At 43.3% G+C, this 19,095-nt stretch overlaps 2 protein-coding genes across 9 annotated transcripts in view; one reads left to right on the top strand and one right to left on the bottom strand.

Moving 5' to 3' along the window:
- Window positions 1–3,455, top strand: part of LOC308333003 (myosin-binding protein C, fast-type-like) — a 42,591-nt gene extending 39,136 nt beyond the window's left edge. For all 8 annotated transcript variants that reach the window (XM_080789163.1, XM_080789162.1, XM_080789159.1 and 5 more), the window contains 5 exons: window positions 421–560; window positions 761–920; window positions 1,192–1,328; window positions 1,554–1,740; window positions 3,270–3,455. In XM_080789163.1, the coding sequence (XP_080645289.1) occupies window positions 421–560; window positions 761–920; window positions 1,192–1,328; window positions 1,554–1,740; window positions 3,270–3,307 (662 nt within the window). In that variant the 3' untranslated portion in view covers window positions 3,308–3,455. The remainder of the gene's footprint in view (window positions 1–420; window positions 561–760; window positions 921–1,191; window positions 1,329–1,553; window positions 1,741–3,269) is intronic.
- Window positions 3,456–3,799: 344 nt separating this feature from the next.
- LOC308333004 (testicular acid phosphatase homolog) lies at window positions 3,800–18,533 on the bottom strand. The gene is made up of 12 exons (XM_080789165.1): window positions 18,425–18,533; window positions 17,760–17,888; window positions 16,808–16,903; window positions 15,299–15,385; window positions 12,219–12,377; window positions 11,693–11,791; window positions 10,161–10,256; window positions 8,301–8,433; window positions 7,531–7,613; window positions 7,218–7,324; window positions 5,371–5,552; window positions 3,800–4,371 (listed from the first exon to the last, which is right to left on the bottom strand). The coding sequence occupies exons 2-12, from the start codon at window positions 17,847–17,849 to the stop codon at window positions 4,262–4,264; spliced, it is 1,242 nt and encodes a 413-aa protein (XP_080645291.1). The 5' UTR covers window positions 17,850–17,888; window positions 18,425–18,533; the 3' UTR covers window positions 3,800–4,261.
- Window positions 18,534–19,095: the final 562 nt, after the last annotated feature.

Genomic DNA, 19,095 nt, shown 5'->3' with positions numbered 1-19,095 from the left:
AGAATTAGGCAACACAGATAAGGGTATATGATGCTACACATGGCCACCTCTCCAAGGAGCTTGATGACAGTCAATTAATGGAAGCATCTGTGCAGTGTGTGTTTGTCATGACCAGTTTTATATTGTGGAGTCTTCTAGTGTCTATAGGGCACGGGTTGCCCCGTGACAGTATGCATTGAGGAAAATGCCCATACCCTGGTCTGTAATGAAGATTTTGGAATGAAATGACTTAAATGTTCTGATCTAGTGTGAAAAGGAGTAGGAAGGTAAAAGATTTGTCATTGCCTTGTGCAAGGACGAAACCGACCACCTATACCTCTTTGTAAACAAGAGTATTTAGTATGAAATTTATCCACACAGTTGAGAGTAACAGTGGATGAAACCATCATATTTGTTTTCTTCTTTTTTAAATCCAATAAGAGAAACCTGGGCCTCCTATCAAGGTGAATGTGGTGGAAGTCTGGGGCTTCAACGCAGCACTGGAGTGGGAACCTCCCACAGATGATGGCAACAGTGAGATCACCGGATACACTATCCAGAAGGCAGACAAGAAGACCATGGTGAGGGTGGAAGGATGGAAAGAACTAGCTCAGAGTGCCTGCCTGCCTGTGTCTAGTATTCTAACAGTGCCAGACATAAGTGTACTGTATTTAACAAAGAATATTTTGGAATGCATTTGTTTTCCCAGCATGCAATTATCTTTGGTCTCTCTCAGTCTTACTCTGTCTCCTTCTCACTCTCCCATTGTTTACATCTCTAGGAGTGGTTCACGGTTTATGAGCACAACAGACGGACAAACTGCACAGCCTCAGACCTGATCATGGGCAACGAGTATGTGTTCCGTGTCTACAGCGAAAACCTCTGTGGCTCGAGTGATGATCCTGGCCTCAGCCAGAACACAGCCCTAATTACCAAGACAGGTGTGTGTGTGTGTGTGTGTGTGTGTGTGTGTGTGTGTGTGTGTGTGTGTGTGTGTGTAAAATGTAGGCTATACATATCCACGAAGGTGATTATTATTATAGCTGTGATATTGATTTCTTCGTACTCATGGTGGTTTAACTACACTACACTCAGGGAAACATGCTCCCCAACTCATGTGTTGCAAAATCAAGATATCAAGTGTGACATGCCGTCCAAACCAGCGCCTGATTTACGGTGTTTGACAAACCTTGCCCTCCCTCCTGCTGCTAGCCCTGGAGTACAAGCCCCCTAACTTTAAGGAGAAGGACCCGGCCTGCCAGCCAAAGTTTACCCAGCCTCTGGTGGACAGATCTTTGGTTGCCGGCTACACCACGACTATTAGCTGCTCAGTCCGAGGCTTTCCCAAGGTATGTGCGCATGCCTGGCTAAGTAAGTAAAATAAGACTGTCTAGCGTAGAACACAAACTTGAATGTGTCCACTGTCCACACATGAGTGTCATTTACCTTTTTAAAAACCAACTATAGAATGAAAACTGACTGATAACCCCTGCTCAACTATATCAGTGGAGGTAACAAACAGAATTAACTTGTAACCCCCCCCCCCCCCCCCCCCCACACATTTCCTCTTCCAGCCGAAAATCGTCTGGCTGAGGAACAAAATGATCCTTGCTGACAACCCCAAGTACATGATGTTCAACAACCAGGGGGTATTGACCCTCAACATCCGTAAGCCCAGCCAGTGGGACGGGGGCTGTTACGTCTGCAGGGCTGTCAACGACCTGGGTACCGATGAAGTAGAGTGCAAGATTGAGATTCGAGGTGGGGAGCAGTAGTTGGTAGTGTTTAAATGAATGTAATTGTATTTTATTCTCCGCCAGGCAAAACCATTTTGCCCCTATCCGTCCGTCCGCCTGTGAACAGATAATCTACGGCACCGTTAGCCCGATGGAAGCTGTGCACGCATCCAGGGAGTGTGTGTGCAGTTTGGGCCGTTATAGAGCCACCAGGTGTACGATGTTTCATATTCAAGATTGCCATCTAAAGTTTGCACAAGTGTCTCGTTTTGAACGAACCATGAACGCAGTATACGATTTCATTAAAACTTTGCACACACATTCCCACATTGGCCTGTTATAGCACCAACAGCCGGGACATTTTTTGCAAAACATTTTCTTTTAACAAAATGCCTCATGAACCGATTGTTGTGAAAGGCAGAGGAGGAAATGGCACATTGGCCTACTATAGCACCACCACAATAACCTACCTGACCTGGCGGAGACCTGTGACCTCAAGTCATCATCATGATAGACAATGCATTACATATCATATTAAACAGTAATTGCAATAGATTTACAGAAAACAGTGGGGGGCAGGGGCAGGATGCCACTCACATCATATTCATATTTGAGAAAGGGGCTAATTAAAAAGTAGAGTGTACTACAAAGTAAACAGGATAAGAATTAGGCAATTTCTTCGTCCAAATGACATAAATCGAAATTGTCAATGAGCATAAAATGCAGATGTAAAAATGTAGGCTACTAGTCACTAGTCAAGGACTGAACTCAAATGCATGAGCCACAAGCAGAAAGGTCAATTTAACTGGTTTCTTAAACAGAAAGTCAAGCTCACAAAATAAGTAGCAGTTGCAAAGCAATAAACAAGTCCAAAAAGAAAAAACCTTACAGATGCACGAAGCAGGAAATCCAAGAATGCAAAACCTTTCAGAAGCATGAAGCACAAATCAGGAAGTCCAAGAATGCAAACTCTTCTGATCGTAGCGTCCACAGGTTTGTAAAGGGCTGGGCTCAAGAGAGTGGAACCAGGTGTGTAACTAGCAGAGCTGCAATGGGAAGTGGGAGTGGCTGAAGTGTCTGTGGAGACCAGGGGGGCATTGAAGCCAAGCCAGTAGGAAATCCAGACTTCCTGAAAGTTCATATAATGTCCTGTTGTGGCGCTGTCATTGGGCCCAAAAAACCCCATAGCTCCATAGAGGTCCATGTATTTGGGCCTGCAACTTCACCTAGACTGTATTACCTTAATAAACATGGTCATTCTATGGTTGAGACACATACCTTGACAACTACAGTAGGCGATGAGTTGGAATCTGAAGATGGACTGCAGTGGAAGGTGGGGACTCAGGAGTGACTCTGCCCTGCTGACCAACAGAGGGTCATTCCACAGCTTGAGAACGACCTATAATTTAATTCCACAGCAATAACCAAACAGTCAAAGTTTAAACATGTTTGGAGCCACCAGAGACCTTTACCTAACTACCTAATAATAAGGTACATTGTTTGTGTGACTTTGCTATGTTACCCTTCATAACACAAACTCTCTCCTCTGTCTAGTTCCCAAAGAGCCGGGTGACGAGGAGAAGGAGCAGTGAGAAGCCCAACAGCATTGAATGTCAAACTATAGATACATATGTTACTAGATACTATAGACTAGATACTATAGACTATACATACATATATTATGTATACCGAATGAAACTTGACACGTGTTATAGTCAAATAAAAATACCTTGAAGTGTTGATTGATGCAAATGTTTATTATTTATTTTCAAATCTGCTTCCTAGTTATAGTACTATTTCTAAACAATATACATGTAACCATTTAAATGTAGGTATTACATCTTAAATAGCCTTACATAAATCAAATGTATTAAATTCGAAGAGCCAGTAAAAAAAAACAGCACCCAGTTGCTAAGAAGAGCTACAAAGTACAATACAACAACAAAATATATATAATAATAAAAACACATACACATTATACCAGTGGTTCTCAAAGAGGGGTCCGGGGACCCCTATAGGTCCTCACCCCAATACAAATTGACCGCTACAATAAACTTAAAAATAGACAAAATTCACCATTTTCCAGCCATTCAGTTGCAAAAACAAAATGAAAAAAAGATCTGTGGACCCCCCAAAATAATTTGGCAACCACAGAGGGGTTGCGACCCCCATGTTGAGAACCCCTGGTTTAGGCCTTTAGGGGGTATCAGTGGATCCCTAGATAGATTAAATAATATTGCATTAAATTCAGTTTAATCACTTTAAAACTATACATCGGCTATTCGAAAATATCTTGTAGATTCGGCTGTTTTTTAAAAAGAAATCATGCAAATTTTTAAAGAATATTTTGGGAACCTTTCAAATCTTGAACGGGGGTCCCTGCTGGCACCAAATAGTTTTTGATGGGGGTCCGCGGGCCGCCGATTTGGGGGTCCTTAATTGACATGACAAAGTTTGAGAACCACTGCATCACACTGACTGTAAGCACACTATCACTGTGAAGCACCATATTCCAGATGATTGGTGTGTGTTGACTGTCTTCTGCACTACACCTCCCTGGAGTAGTGTGCTCGTCTCCTGATGCATACCACTGCTGCTGCAATCAACAGCGCCACCCCCAGGAAAGCAACAGCTACTGCAAGAGTCACTATGATACCTGTGGGAAGAGAGTGGTTTAATTACAGGGTATTCAGCAGTCATCATTCGTTGAGTAGTGAGTGTCACATTTTGCAAAGATCACTGTACAAGTATATAGTACACCACAGAGAAGTCAGAAGAATTGTAACCATGCTAAAGCAAGGTCAAATACAATACCAGTGGTGAAAGAAGTACTTTACCCAAGTACTGAAGTAAAAGTAAATACAATACAAAAAGTAAAAGGCCTGTATTCACCATTTGACTTGAGTAAAAGTACAATGTGTTGGCATAACAATATCAAAGTAAAAGTAGGCTACTTGTGCAGAAATACATACAGAATATTTTGTTTCACAAATTCTTTCAAATTGTATTTTCTAAGCAGATCTAAAAGCTCACAACACATTAAATAGATCTAGAATTTTCGATCTGCAATTTTCAAATAACTGGTTAAAGAATGTTTTTCCTAGTACGGTAACTAAATGTTTCAAATAATTGTAGTGGAGTAAATGAAAGTATCGGTGAAATAAAAGTAGGCTACCTCACAATTGTACAACTTCAGCCATTTTCAACCTATCGTCATATTGAACTCACTAATGCTCATGATAATATGGTACCATTTTGTCTACTCGGTCTGAGGAGGGCTGCAGACAGTTCAGAAACCTGCCTACGTACCAGTCACATCATCGATGGGGAATCCAAGCTAACAAACGACAGGCTTTCAATTCCTGTAAAGTTAGCATGCTATAATGGAAGCCATTATATTATATAATGTTTTTTAAATATACAGTATATATATTTTAAAACGATGATGTCACTGGTAAGCAGGGTTTCTGAACTCTCCAAAGCCCTCCTCTGAGACACAGACACACACAGAAATGGTACCATATCATCATGAGCATTATAGTGAGGAGGGTGAAGTATCCTTTAAGTACAGACAAAGATACTTTCCACCACTGTACAATACAAAGCAAGCATGTCAACACAGCATGGCACATAGTCAGACCAGCAACCTGCCTACCTGCACTTGACATTCTTCCTTTGAGGCCACACTCCCATTCCCAGTCGTCCGACACCACGCCCTTCACCAGGTCCTTGACCAGGTTCAGAGGGCAGGGGCTCAGCCCGTTGCAGCCTGGCACAGGGGTAGCGAAAGGTTCGCGCCAGGTGTCGTTGCGGTAATACAGCTCCAGAGAATAGGATCTGGGGAATTATGGGGAACAATGAGCTGACACACATTCCTGCACAGTGTTATATAAACAGCTTTGTATAGCTCAGTTAATTGCTCATTTGCAGCCCTGGCTTGGCGCCAGGTTTCCCGATGTAATTGATTGAAAAGAGGAAGTGTGGGATTGTGTTTGGTGTGTCGTATAAAAGTGTTGATATGGTGACATGTGAGATGAACACTCCACACTGCAGGGTTGGGACTGACCAGCCAGAGGGACAGTGTAATGGTTATCTATCTTGGTCGAAGGGGATCATGTGGGAAAACTAAATGCTACGCCCGAGTGGTCCATTCTTGGCCCAATCCGAGGCATAGTAAACCGGACATTGTTAAAACTGATATTCCATGCAATACTGCTATCGTGTGTGACTTAGCAGGCCTGGGAACAGCTGGCTTTGATGTGATTTCAACATCTTTAAGGTTAAGCAATATAAAGTGCTGCAGTGAAGAAATAGTCAGATTTATCTATCTGGGTCGAAGGCCGAAAGGGAATCATGTGGGAGAACTAAGTGTCAAGTCAGAGTTGTACATTCTAGGCCCAATCTGAGACATAAGAAACCGGACAGTGGGAAAGAACCGATGAAGTGTGTTAATAATGAGTTGACACATTGCTAAGGATAGGCTTATCCTCGATTGGTCAGACAAACTATGTTCTAGAAGAAAGGTGGGGAAACTACTGTGGATAAAATACATGACGCTGTTCATGAGACTTAAGCTTTAGCTAATTATGCCCATGGCCATGGGTCGCTTCTGTGTGAAATAAACGGCAACAAACTCAAATACAACTTGTCCGTCATTCTTAACTTCTTCATTCTTCAAGAGTATCTACAAAAGCATCAATGACACATTATAGACTCAGCTGTTACAAGTAAAAGCCCTGTAATCAAACTTGAGTAAAAGTATAAAAGTATTGGCATCAAAATATATTTAAAGTACCAGATTTTCATTGAGCAAAAATGCTTTGAAAATAGCAGATCTACAAGCTCACAGTGTGTCGCGGTGTGACTGTCGTATGCTTGTAGATCATCTATCTTCAAACAGCCCACATATAAAATAGGAAACACTCAAGTAAAGTGAAATGACCTCAATATCTAAATATAGTACTATAGTAAATGTAATTTGTTACTTTCCACCACCGGTTGCTACAGCATTCCGTCCTCTGTCTTTTTAATGCCGCCTACCTCGCTGCATCCCTACTAATCTGTCTCAGCAACGACGACAACACAGGGGGAGAGGATCACCCACTCTAACCAATTCTGGGCGGGAACCCCTTTTGTTTTAAGCAGTATGTTATACTTTAGCTATTGAAAAATAGCAGATCTACCAGATCATAGCACAGTGCCGCGCTACGAAAAATCTAAAAATCGCCAAAATGTGGCACAAATCTTTGAATATATTCTTTCAGAGCGAACGTTTTTAACTCAAAGCCTTGCTTCTGTGGGGTCCCTGGAACAACATATTTTCATTTGGGGGTCGGCGGCCAATTACATATATTTTTGGGGGTCTTTGACATGAAAATGTTTGAGAACTGTCAGGAAAACTGTCAGGATTTAGAAGACATTTGTAGAATCGTCCTCAGGTCTAAATGGGCTAAATATGCAAACAGAAATGTGCATGCAGGGACAATAGAATTAGCGCTGTACCCATCATATTCCTGGTAGAACTCGAAGAGCTGACAGGCAGCGTAAGGCGGAAGAAGGCCGTTGTACACATCGAGTGCAGCCTGCAGGGTGATGAGTGTTGAGTCATGCTGGAAGGAGAAAGCACACGTTCTATCAAATACAATAGCACTGCATCAACGGCAAGCGTGCGCTTACATGTGTACTTACAGTATGTGGATGGATAATGTACGAGTGAGGAAATACGCAGAAGGGCTTTGTATAATACATGTATATGACAAAGGTTCGTGTGTTCTTCTGTGTGTACTTTTGTCACTCGTCCAAGCACTGAACTTACAGCCGAATACATGATGAATTTGAGAGTGCTCCCTTGCTCCATGGCCTTAGAGAAATTCCTCAGGATTGCATTCAGCAGTAACCCTGGTAAATAAACACTGTATCAGCAGTCGAAATAACATTTTGCTTGCTGACGCGAATCAACATGGCACTTACACATTAGCGAGCAATGAACATGGTGGAGGAGTTTCACACTAGCTTTTTAGAAGCTCTATTGTGCTTTTGGAGCCGAAGACTATAGGCCTACACCACAGCATGAGCATGAGTAAAACCTGTAGCTGACCGTCACTAAGAACAGTTTAGAAAAACAGAATCAAAGCAGTGTGGCTCCAATGTGTTATGACAGATTTCATGTGACCAGCCTGCATGTGACAGTCATACCTGAATTTGGGCAAGGTTTCATGCAGCCGATCCAAGTCCCATTTACTGTACTTCCATTATATTTATTTAAGTTTATTTAACTAATAGCCGTGTGCACAGATCAATGGCAAGACCAATTATGTTATTGGTAGGCAGGTTTCTGAACTGTACAGCCCACCTCTGAGACAGAAATATGTATAATGTTTAGTGAGGCACAATTATGAAGATGAGGGTGAAAGTGTTTAAATTCATTTTCTATCATTATTACTGTAATAAAGCTCCCACACCCATCCTCCATGTTTGACATTTCTCTGCACACACAGTACGTACAGTAACAATAGTAAAGTACACATATATGAGCAGTAAGCTAAGCACGTGCCACGATAAAACCTGTGAATCTTGACTTCTCACCCCCTGAGAGCCTTGCCTTCTCTTTCCTCCTATGACTCAGGATGCTATACATGACCTCAAAAGATGCAATCCTCCTCAGGGTGTTGAGCACGTCCTGATTGGCCCAGCGCGGCAGGGTCAGATTGTGGATCATCTAGAAGAGAGAGAGAGAGAGAGAACAACGTTCATTACACCGCATCAGTGATCACTCTCATAATAGATAACCACATTGCACAAACACATGAGTCACAATTTGGAAAAGCAGCTGAATTTAAATTGCTCTTTTTTCGCCGACTATTTTTGGTATGTGTTTGAAAATAACAGATGCTCATTTTTGCTTATGTGTAAATGGGGGTGTATGCAACCTGGGCCAGAATGCACCTATCTGCCTCAATTATCACTTCACTGTGTTGTGATATATTTACAATAATCCTCTCCCTGCTCATCTGTCTCTCTGCTGTCTCTCTGTGTCTCTCTGTGTCTCTCTCTCTCTCTCTCTCCCCCCTCCCTCCCCTCCCTCCCTCCCTCCCTCCCCCCCCCCCCCCCCCCCCCCCCCCCCCCCCCCCTCTCTCTCTCTCCCCCTCCCTCCCTCCCTCCCCCCCCCCCCTCTCTCTCTCTCTCTATCTCTCTCTCTCTCTCTCTCCATTTTGTACAGATGGTGTACACACTGTACAGTATGCAGGTGTCACTACTTGGGCCCAATTGTCGTCACAGTTTGTGTGCATGGTTGCCACGGTGAGGTGCATACCTGACAGGTCAGGGTGTCATACGGTGAGGTGCATACCCGACAGGTCAGGGTGTCATACGGTGAGGTGCATACCCGACAGGTCAGGGTGTCATACGGTGAGGTGCATACCTGACAGGTCAGGGTGTCATACGGTGAGGTGCATACCCGACAGGTCAGGGTGTCATACGGTGAGGTGCATACCCGACAGGTCAGGGTGTCATACGGTGAGGTGCATACCCGACAGGTCAGGGTGTCATACGGTGAGGTGCATACCCGACAGGTCAGGGTGTCATACGGTGAGGTGCATACCCGACAGGTCAGGGTGTCATACGGTGAGGTGCATACCCGACAGGTCAGGGTGTCATAAACACGGTGAGGAGCATACCCGACAGGTCAGGGTGTCATAAACACGGTGAGGAGCATACCTGACAGGTCAGGGTGTCATACGGTGAGGTGCATACCCGACAGGTCAGGGTGTCATACGGTGAGGTGCATACCCGACAGGTCAGGGTGTCATACGGTGAGGTGCATACCCGACAGGTCAGGGTGTCATACGGTGAGGTGCATACCCGACAGGTCAGGGTGTCATACGGTGAGGTGCATACCCGACAGGTCAGGGTGTCATACGGTGAGGTGCATACCCGACAGGTCAGGGTGTCATACGGTGAGGTGCATACCCGACAGGTCAGGGTGTCATACGGTGAGGTGCATACCCGACAGGTCAGGGTGTCATACGGTGAGGTGCATACCCGACAGGTCAGGGTGTCATACGGTGAGGTGCATACCCGACAGGTCAGGGTGTCATACGGTGAGGTGCATACCCGACAGGTCAGGGTGTCATACGGTGAGGTGCATACCCGACAGGTCAGGGTGTCATACGGTGAGGTGCATACCCGACAGGTCAGGGTGTCATACGGTGAGGTGCATACCCGACAGGTCAGGGTGTCATACGGTGAGGTGCATACCCGACAGGTCAGGGTGTCATACGGTGAGGTGCATACCCGACAGGTCAGGGTGTCATACGGTGAGGTGCATACCCGACAGGTCAGGGTGTCATACGGTGAGGTGCATACCCGACAGGTCAGGGTGTCATACGGTGAGGTGCATACCCGACAGGTCAGGGTGTCATAAACACAGTGAGGAGCATACTGTACCTGACAGGTCAGGGTGTCATAAACACGCCATATCTTTCTCCCAACAAGTCGTGACACGGGGTAGCCAGTGTTGTTGGAAAGCTCCTCCACAAAATACTGTATGGTGAAAAGAATGATATTACAGATGTTAATCTCCTCCTCACTTTAAGTGATACATTTTGAAGTAATGAATGAATAGAATATATTATAAACTTTGTTTGACATTTGGCCAGCATAGACACTTTCTCCAGGTACTGTATACTAATAAAGCATACAATTTATGCTTTATAACAGAACCGAAATAAATATTCAATCCTTCCTTCTGTTCTACATTGCATGTGGGCGTAGTTATAGTTATGAACCATAAATGTCCTTTGAAGGAGGGAGGGGACTCTGCAGTACGTGTTGTAAGTAACTACGTAGCCGGTAGCCTACTACTCTTTTGTAGTACTTGCTACTGTATGTGACTTAGCTGGCCTGGGAACAGCTGGCTTTGTGATGTGATTTCAAAATATTTTAATGTTGAGCAAGTGCTGCAGTGAAGAAATAGTCAGATTTATCTATCTTGGTCGAAGGCCAAGGGGATTATGTGGAAGAACAAAATGTCAGGTCAGTGTTGTACATTCTTGGCCCAATCTGAGACATAGGAAACCGGACAGTGGGAAAGAACATGCTCTGGCCATCAACTGAGGTCCTTTTTAATGCTTCGGCTATTCATGTGCGTCGCATTGTGACTGAGCTTGTAGAGCTGCTATTTTTTAAGAAGAACCTAATTCTGAAACATTTTAGTTTTTTACTTTGGTACTGTAAGTAAGTAGTAGGTCTATATTTTTATACCAATACTTTTGTACAAGTCACATTGTGAGGACAGACCATTAACTTACGTTCTTTTACCAGTGGAACTCTGTCACCTGTGGTCAAAAAACAGGACAGTCACAGGACAAAGCTAGCTCATGCCACCATTTTGCTTTCCTGCATTTCACTTCCTGGTTCAAAATCACCAGTAGAGGGTGATCAAATTCAATGTAGGAGGCTGCTGGTTGATGTCAATCACCTCCTTAATAGGCAGCGAGGGACTGAGTTTAATTAAAACCTTTTCATTGTAATTCTCGATCTAATTCAATCCTGCTGTTAATTAGTGTTGCAAAGAATGTGAGAGAAATTGCACTGCGAGCAGCGATTTGGAGGCGCTGGAGCCACCCATGCCTGAGAAAATATAAAGTTGAGAGGACATGTCTTCCAGGAGAACTAACAGGGACACTGAAGCACAGATAACTGTGAAGTATGTATTTCAACTCACTTACTCACGTGTTTCAATGTTAATTAAAATGTCTGCAGTATTAGAGTATTCTCCGCAATATTGTACTTTTGATATCAACGCAAAAGGCAATGATGTTTTTATTTTTTCAATATATGAACCAATGCATTTTCTGCATCTGGCAGGTTCTTTTTTACATACGGTCATTTTTGAGGGCTACCGCTAATGATTTATATCAAACTGTTGACCATAATGCAAGAGGTACAGTACAGTGTACAGTACTGGTGCTTCTTACCTGGTTAGACCTGATGAACCTCTGGTACGGTTCACTGTCAAAGGTCTGAGTCATCAGCTCTCTGAACTTGGGGCAATCCTTCCCCGGGGACCTCAACAGCTTGACACCAAAATATAATAATAAAGATAAACACACAACTTTTAATGTGTAAAACACATTCTGTATTGTGAATTCTGCACAGCTAAAATGTGCATTCATATGGAAAGTATTCACATGTCAATTAGTGGGGGGGTGCATAGGCTACTTAGTTTAGACTCGTCATTGGTTAGACATGGGTTAAGCCAAAGGTTAGGTTTAGGTAGCACCCTTAGTGGGTATAGGCCTTTTCATACAGCATAAATACAAGACTAATATTTCTAATAGCACACATTCTATAACATCTACTGTAACTAGTATGTATGCATTATACAGAATTCTGACAGAAGGTAGATTACCCCCGCCCTGACCAGCAGGATATTTCCAAGATGTTGAATGTGATATTAAGTAAAGGAGATGCAGTTTTCTTGCATGGATCAGAGGCACCTACCCTGTCCTGTGCCCGGGGGACGGTATGGACCGGAATGGGTCGCCAGAGTAATTGGGGGTTTATGGGCGGGGGCCGTCTGCCGCTTGGGGGGAACATGCCAGCCAAGCAGGCCTGAGCACTCATCAGTGTGCGGTCGTAGTCGGTGCTCCGCACGTAAACCTGTGCCGGGTCGGGGAGAATTACTTTAGACTGAGGATGTCTGAGGATGCAATGCTCAAAATAAATGGAGCCAGTGCTAATGCAGTAATGTATCACAAGTAAGTGGTATTTATCTTTGAGTCAACTGAGGTGCTCGCACAACATGAAGAGTCTGCAGAGAATCGAATGGATGAGAGGAAGGATGAGAGAGAGATCCGTCTCGCTGTGATCTTTTCTGACATCAGCCTTTGCTCGTCTACTGTATATCTCTCTGTCACCCCGTGTCAGGTTTTTGTGTGCCGTAAAATAAATCACAGTGATAAGGTTGGATCTGTGATGTGATGCTGAAGAATGTTCTCTTTCTTTCCTTTTCTAAATTGAAGCCAACATGACAGCGCAGGTAGGTAGATGCACAGGCACAAGTTGACTGCGGCCTCTGACGACAAATTGCCAGTGACAGCCATTTAGGAACGTTGTTATTTCCGTGGTAATTGCATGTTATTTAAGTGACGGCGAGAGAGAGAGAGAGAGAGAGAGAGAGAGAGAGAGAGAGAGAGAGATTAGGAACACAAACACATTTGAAGAGACTAGAGGAGAACAAAGGGTGAAGAAAAGGAAAAGCACTTGAGTGGAGAAAGCGGGCAGACAGGAATAGAAGAAGGAAAATCTGATCTTCATAATCACAGTGGGCTGAGCATGTTGCCCTGGGGCGCACTGAGCCAACATGCATGCAGCCCTACTCCACTGTACAAGGGCCTCCAGGGCCAGATTAGCCTGCGTGTTACATCATATTACAAGGCCATGGAGGCGATATCATCAACGTGAGTCATGTTCATTAACCTATGTATTTACAGCCATTACAGACAGCAAACTGGCCACACGTGAACAAAGATGTGACGTTAGGCATTCGAGGGAGAAGAGAAGAGAAGACATACTGTAGGATAGTGTAGATCACAGCATATACACAAACACGCACGCACGCACGCACGCACACACACGCACGCACGCACGCACGCACGCACGCACACACGCGCACACACACACACACACACACACACACACACACACACACACACACACACACACACACACACGCAGTTGCCTTGTACTGTATGTCAAAAACCATTCCCGAACCATCTACAAGCTCACAACAGCAGCACATTTTCACAACTTTTGTGTGACACTATCTGTTGAAATATGGAGTTACAACTTGGTTTCTGCCCGACAGCAACGATATAGTAAATATACATCTACTCACAGTCATGAATTCTACCCACACACACATCACATAATGCACACAAACATGCAGGCTCACGCGAAAGTTCAGCTACACTGCACGTGCATAGTATAGGCCTACTGTATGTATTGTACACATGCATTCTCATTCACACATGTCATACACGCGTGTAAAAGGTCATAGCCATTGAAGATGGAAAGTAATCAAATAGCCAAAAGTACAATCATGCTTTTTTTTTTATATATATATCATTTTTATCCCACGATTTCGCATCCCATTCTTTTCACCCAGTGTCAATTATCTAATGTAATCCTGGGCGCTACACTTCCTCTGCCAACCTGGTGGGTTCCATTCCCCTCCATCAGGCTGGCCAGGGGGAGGTAGTTTAGAGACCAGGATTACTGCATGTTTTTTGTGAGGGTACCTACCCTAGGGAACACGTGGAGAACATGCAAACTCCACACAGAAAGGCCCTTTTGTCAACCCCGCCTCGGGTATGGGAAAAACTGATATACCGTATATACCATACAGTATGTTGCATACACACACATATAAAGTGGACAGAGACCCTGTGGATCTATGTCATGTTGATGATTCTGTTAGATCAGAAGAACCTTTATAGTCCCTATACCAGACACGCTCGAGTGACTTCCTGATGGAGCATTCTCTGTCAGTGCTCCATCTGCTTGGAATGAGCTCCAGTCCAGAGGTCCTGGAAAATCGGTTCACCTCCTTCTTTGGTTCAATTCAGGCAATGGTTTCAACTTTCAAACACTTGCGGCCAAGATTGTAACTGCTTTGTTCAATTTTGGGTGTCTTCTGATTCATGCTATGAATGCATCCAATACCTGTATTGTACCATTATTGTGTTCTGTATCTTGGTTACATTGAACATGAGGGGCCTCAACTGTACTCTGAGTTGAAATAAAGGTTATGATGATGATGATTATGATGATGTTACTGTGTAACTCCATATTTGGGCAGGACTGACTGGCGAAGTGGTGGGACAGTGGCATCTGAGCTTATGAATTCACAAAATGTTAATGCATTGTGAATATGTGAGGGAAGAAATTACGGGATTTACTCCTTGCCTACTGGCAGCGTGGGCGAAGAAATTTGGCAATCACACTGTAAAAATACATTCAGACATACGGAATACATGTGTATGTACTGTACATAAGCACACACATGCGCGAGCACGCACACACACACACACACACACACACAGTGGTGTAATGTAACAAATTACATTTACTCAAGTACTGTACTTAAGTACAACTTTTAGATATTTTTACTTTACTGGAGTTTTTCCAATTTTAAGTACATCTCAGAGGAAAATATTGTACTTTTACGCCACTACAATTATTTGAAATGTGTGGATATGCAACGCTGTGAGCATGTAGATCTGTGAGCATGTAGATCTGTGAGCATGTAGATCTGTGAGCATGTAGATCTGTGAGCATGTAGATCTGTGAGCATGTAGATCTGTGAGCATGTAGATCTGCTATTTTCAAAAGAGTTTCATATTTAAAAACTTGTGAAATGTGACTTTCTGCAATGCATATGAGTATACAGTATTCTACAATTTGTACTTTAATTGCACTTTTGAATTCCGGAATTTGACTTGAAAAATTGTAGGATATACTTCTTCCTCCATCACTCACACGCGCACACGCACACGCACACGCACATACTGTACACATACCTCTTTGTTATTGTATTCCTGACTGAGAATGTGTCCATAGCGTCTCCTCAGGAACCTGCCCAGGTCATGCTGCTGCCTCATGCCCAGCTGAGAGAACATAGGAAGAGACCAGGACATGGACCCGTTTACTCTGCTGGTCCCAACACGTTAAACATACCCAGAACATAGGAAGAGACCAGGACATGGACCTGTTTACTCTGCTGGTCCCAACACGTTAAACATTTACCCAGAACATAGGAAGAGACCAGGACATGGACCCGTTTACTCTGCTGGTCCCAACACGTTAAACATTTACCCAGAACATAGGAAGAGACCAGGACATGGACCTGTTTACTCTGCTGGTCCCAACACGTTAAACATTTACCCAGAACATAGGAAGAGACCAGGACATGGACCCGTTTACTCTGCTGGTCCCAACACGTTAAACATTTACCCAGAACATAGGAAGAGACCAGGACATGGACCTGTTTACTCTGCTGGTCCCAACACGTTAAACATTTACCCAGAACATAGGAAGAGACCAGGACATGGACCTGTTTACTCTGCTGGTCCCAACACGTTAAACATTTACCCAGAACATAGGAAGAGACCAGGACATGGACCCGTTTACTCTGCTGGTCCCAACACGTTAAACATTTACACTGCAGAGTCGGGACCCATTTGTGGGTCGCGGATGCATTTTCATGGGTCCCTTTATTTTTTGGTTCCAACATTTTGTTTTTTATTATTATTATTTAGTAATATGAAGAAAATATAGTATGGATAGAAACTAGGACTATAGGAAGATTGATAGTGACGCAGGAACAGGAGCTCTTACAGCCGCAGGGAAGGTGTTTGATTTTAACTCGCACAAGAAAAACAACAACTTAGTTGAGAAAATATCCCTGTGCCTTAGGCCTTCTCACATGCTGATCAGCAATGTGTGAGTCGTCCTGTTTTTATGCTGTAACATCCATCAAAATGACAAATTCCACCTAAGCTATACTACTACACCTCGACATTCAGGCACAAAGTGCCTTTTATTGGTGGACTTTTAATATAAAGACCCCTATGCTAGATTTACTTACAACAGAACACACATCCAGGTTTGCCTTGGGATTGTGTGACAACCAAACATTATTATTACAGCAACCATTTCATACAAAATGTTATGAATTTGTTTTTAATCTACTACTACTTTGTGTGCACTTGTCCTAATACAGAGACACATTCCATACACTGAAAATATATATTTTAACTACTTTCAACCCGGCATCTCTATTTTGATGATCAATTTCCGCAATGAATGTTTCTTGAAATTTTTTCTTGCAAATTGGTCACAAAATGTTTGAACACCACTGTAGACCAAATACAGTAGGCACTATAAAGGTTAAATAAAGATCTATTAATTTGTTTTATTTGGAATATAGGATTCTACAGTGCTGTGCACTATTGCTGATGATATCTTGAAATAGGCAGACACACAAAAATATACTGTAGCTCAACTCCAGGTTCCATCCTGGGCAGTACCTCAGTCAGCTGTCCAAATCCTTGAGCCCACACCTCTTCTCCATGAGGATCCCTCGGATACGACTCAATGGGAGATCGATCCCCATGACGGAATACCTTACACAATGCACAACAACAACAACTTATGTCATGCAGTGATGTAACAGAGCTATTACAGTCTTCACGCTCAATTCAAAAACATGTTTTGATGACGTCTCCAAGATGTGAGGCCTTCATGCTTTGTGGCATTTCCAGAGTTGGTCCAGGGACATTAAATAGAGGACTGACGTAGCTCACACTGTGGTGGCACACGCAGTCATTGGGTGGCACCCAGGGTGATTAGATGGGGATAATGGCCCATTTTCCGGTCCATTCGTGCTGGAAGTTGAACTACAATGGCTTTAAGATCATTTGGGTGTAAGAGTTCAAAAAGGACTAGCCCACAAAGACAGTATTCTATTCATTGTCACTGGAGCAGCTCCAGGTTTAGTTTTGTCTCTTCACTGAATCACAGATTAGAACCTTTGTTCTTTGGTGCCTTGTTTAACAAATATTGTTTAAAACAAGAAAATAGGGCCAATAAACAAAACAAAAAAATATTCTGCCTATGCCAAATATTATATAAATTATTTTGTTGAACTAGCAGTAGTACTCAGATAAGCAAAGAGGTTTATAAAAGAAACTGTCTGTTTAGTCTCCTATAGTTCTTTATTGTATAAAGTGTGAACATAATGCTCCTTGAGCAAGTAAATACTCGTTTAAAAAGAGCAGTGCAGCAACATAATCCCAGATGGGTTGACATGGCAATCCAGATGAAATCCGAGACTACAGCATTTCACAGTTCACACTCATCAACTCAATAATCAATATTGTTATGGCATCACCTCGAAAGTGAACGCTTTCTTTCTTTTGACATAATGACAAAAAAACATCATCGATTTGTGAGGAAAAGGAAAGACTTGGCAAGACTCACAGCCACAACAAACTTCAGTAGACGGGCTTCAGTCAGCGAGTAGCAACAGAGAAGGAGCAGGTATGCTAAACTCTTCTTCAACTTCCACATGTTTTCAGTTGTCCGTCGTCGCTTCCTTCACACAATTCCCTTAATATCAACAAAAAGGAATGTTCACTAATTAGCATCAACAGTTTATTATTGTACATCTATAAATAAACGTAAAATAAATATGGATTATTATATCTTCTTTTGGACTTGCAAGTTCCATCATAACATATTGAGAGCAAAAAGTAGCACCACAATTATTGATCTTTCAGATCACATCATTTTAACTCATAAATAGGTCATTGTTCCTCATGAAATATGCATGCTGTGTCATCAATCCATTTGGCAAAGTCCTGTAATATTTACACCAGGATTTAGGTCAAATTAAATACTTGATAAGGATTCATGAATACTAACACATGCAATAAAGCTCAAATAAATTGTGACCTGTCAAAATTGTTCCAGATCAGGAAATTAAACATGCTCACTTACCTCAGCACACATTTTGCTGTTTTAGTCAAATGAATGTAAGAGAGTGGCATTCGGCAGTGAATCCCATGTCTTCTGCCATGACCAGATGTGATTTGACATTAAGTGCATGTACCACTAAAGTACATGGCTTTTATAGTCCAACCTACCTGACGTATGCCTCTCCGTCCCCCAGGGATTGCTGGTCCCAGTCTACTCCATGGCCAACCACATACCAAATCACTGTCGCTGTCAATTCCTGTCTGTTCGCTGATTTGACAGCCCTTCTCGGCAGATCATTGGCGTGCCTGTTTGGCCCCTCATGGTGGGTAACTCCATTTAAAAACCCATGGTGCCATAACTTTGAGAGTATAACAACAAAGCTGGTTAAGCGCACGCACGCACGCACACGCACGCACACGCGCGCACACACAAACACACACACGCGCGCGAGCGCACACACACGCACAGTCACGCGCACACACACGCACGCACACACACACACACACACACACACACAAACAACACACACACACACACACACACACACACACACACACACACACACACACACACACACACACAGAGAATGTGGGCCACAAACACTCATTATAACTTGCTATGTCATTCACCATGGGTTTGGGCCCACAATTACAGGGCCTGGTGTGTTTTCCCTGACTCGGCACATGTGTAAGTATCTGTTGGAATCAAAGCAGCTTAATGGGATACAACTGGATTAGCACGTGCCAAGATTCAGAGCTGTTCAGTGTTGACATCACCATACATGATAAAAGCAGTAGCCTACTCTCCCCCCCCCCCCCCCCCCCAGACTTTGAGTGTA

Source organism: Protomyctophum bolini (assembly GCF_963924005.1).
Source record: "Protomyctophum bolini genome assembly, chromosome: 18".
In the NCBI taxonomy this organism is placed as follows: Eukaryota; Metazoa; Chordata; class Actinopteri; order Myctophiformes; family Myctophidae; genus Protomyctophum; species Protomyctophum bolini.
The sequence above is the reverse complement of the archived record's forward strand: the minus strand, read 5'-3'. Positions and strand labels throughout refer to the sequence as shown.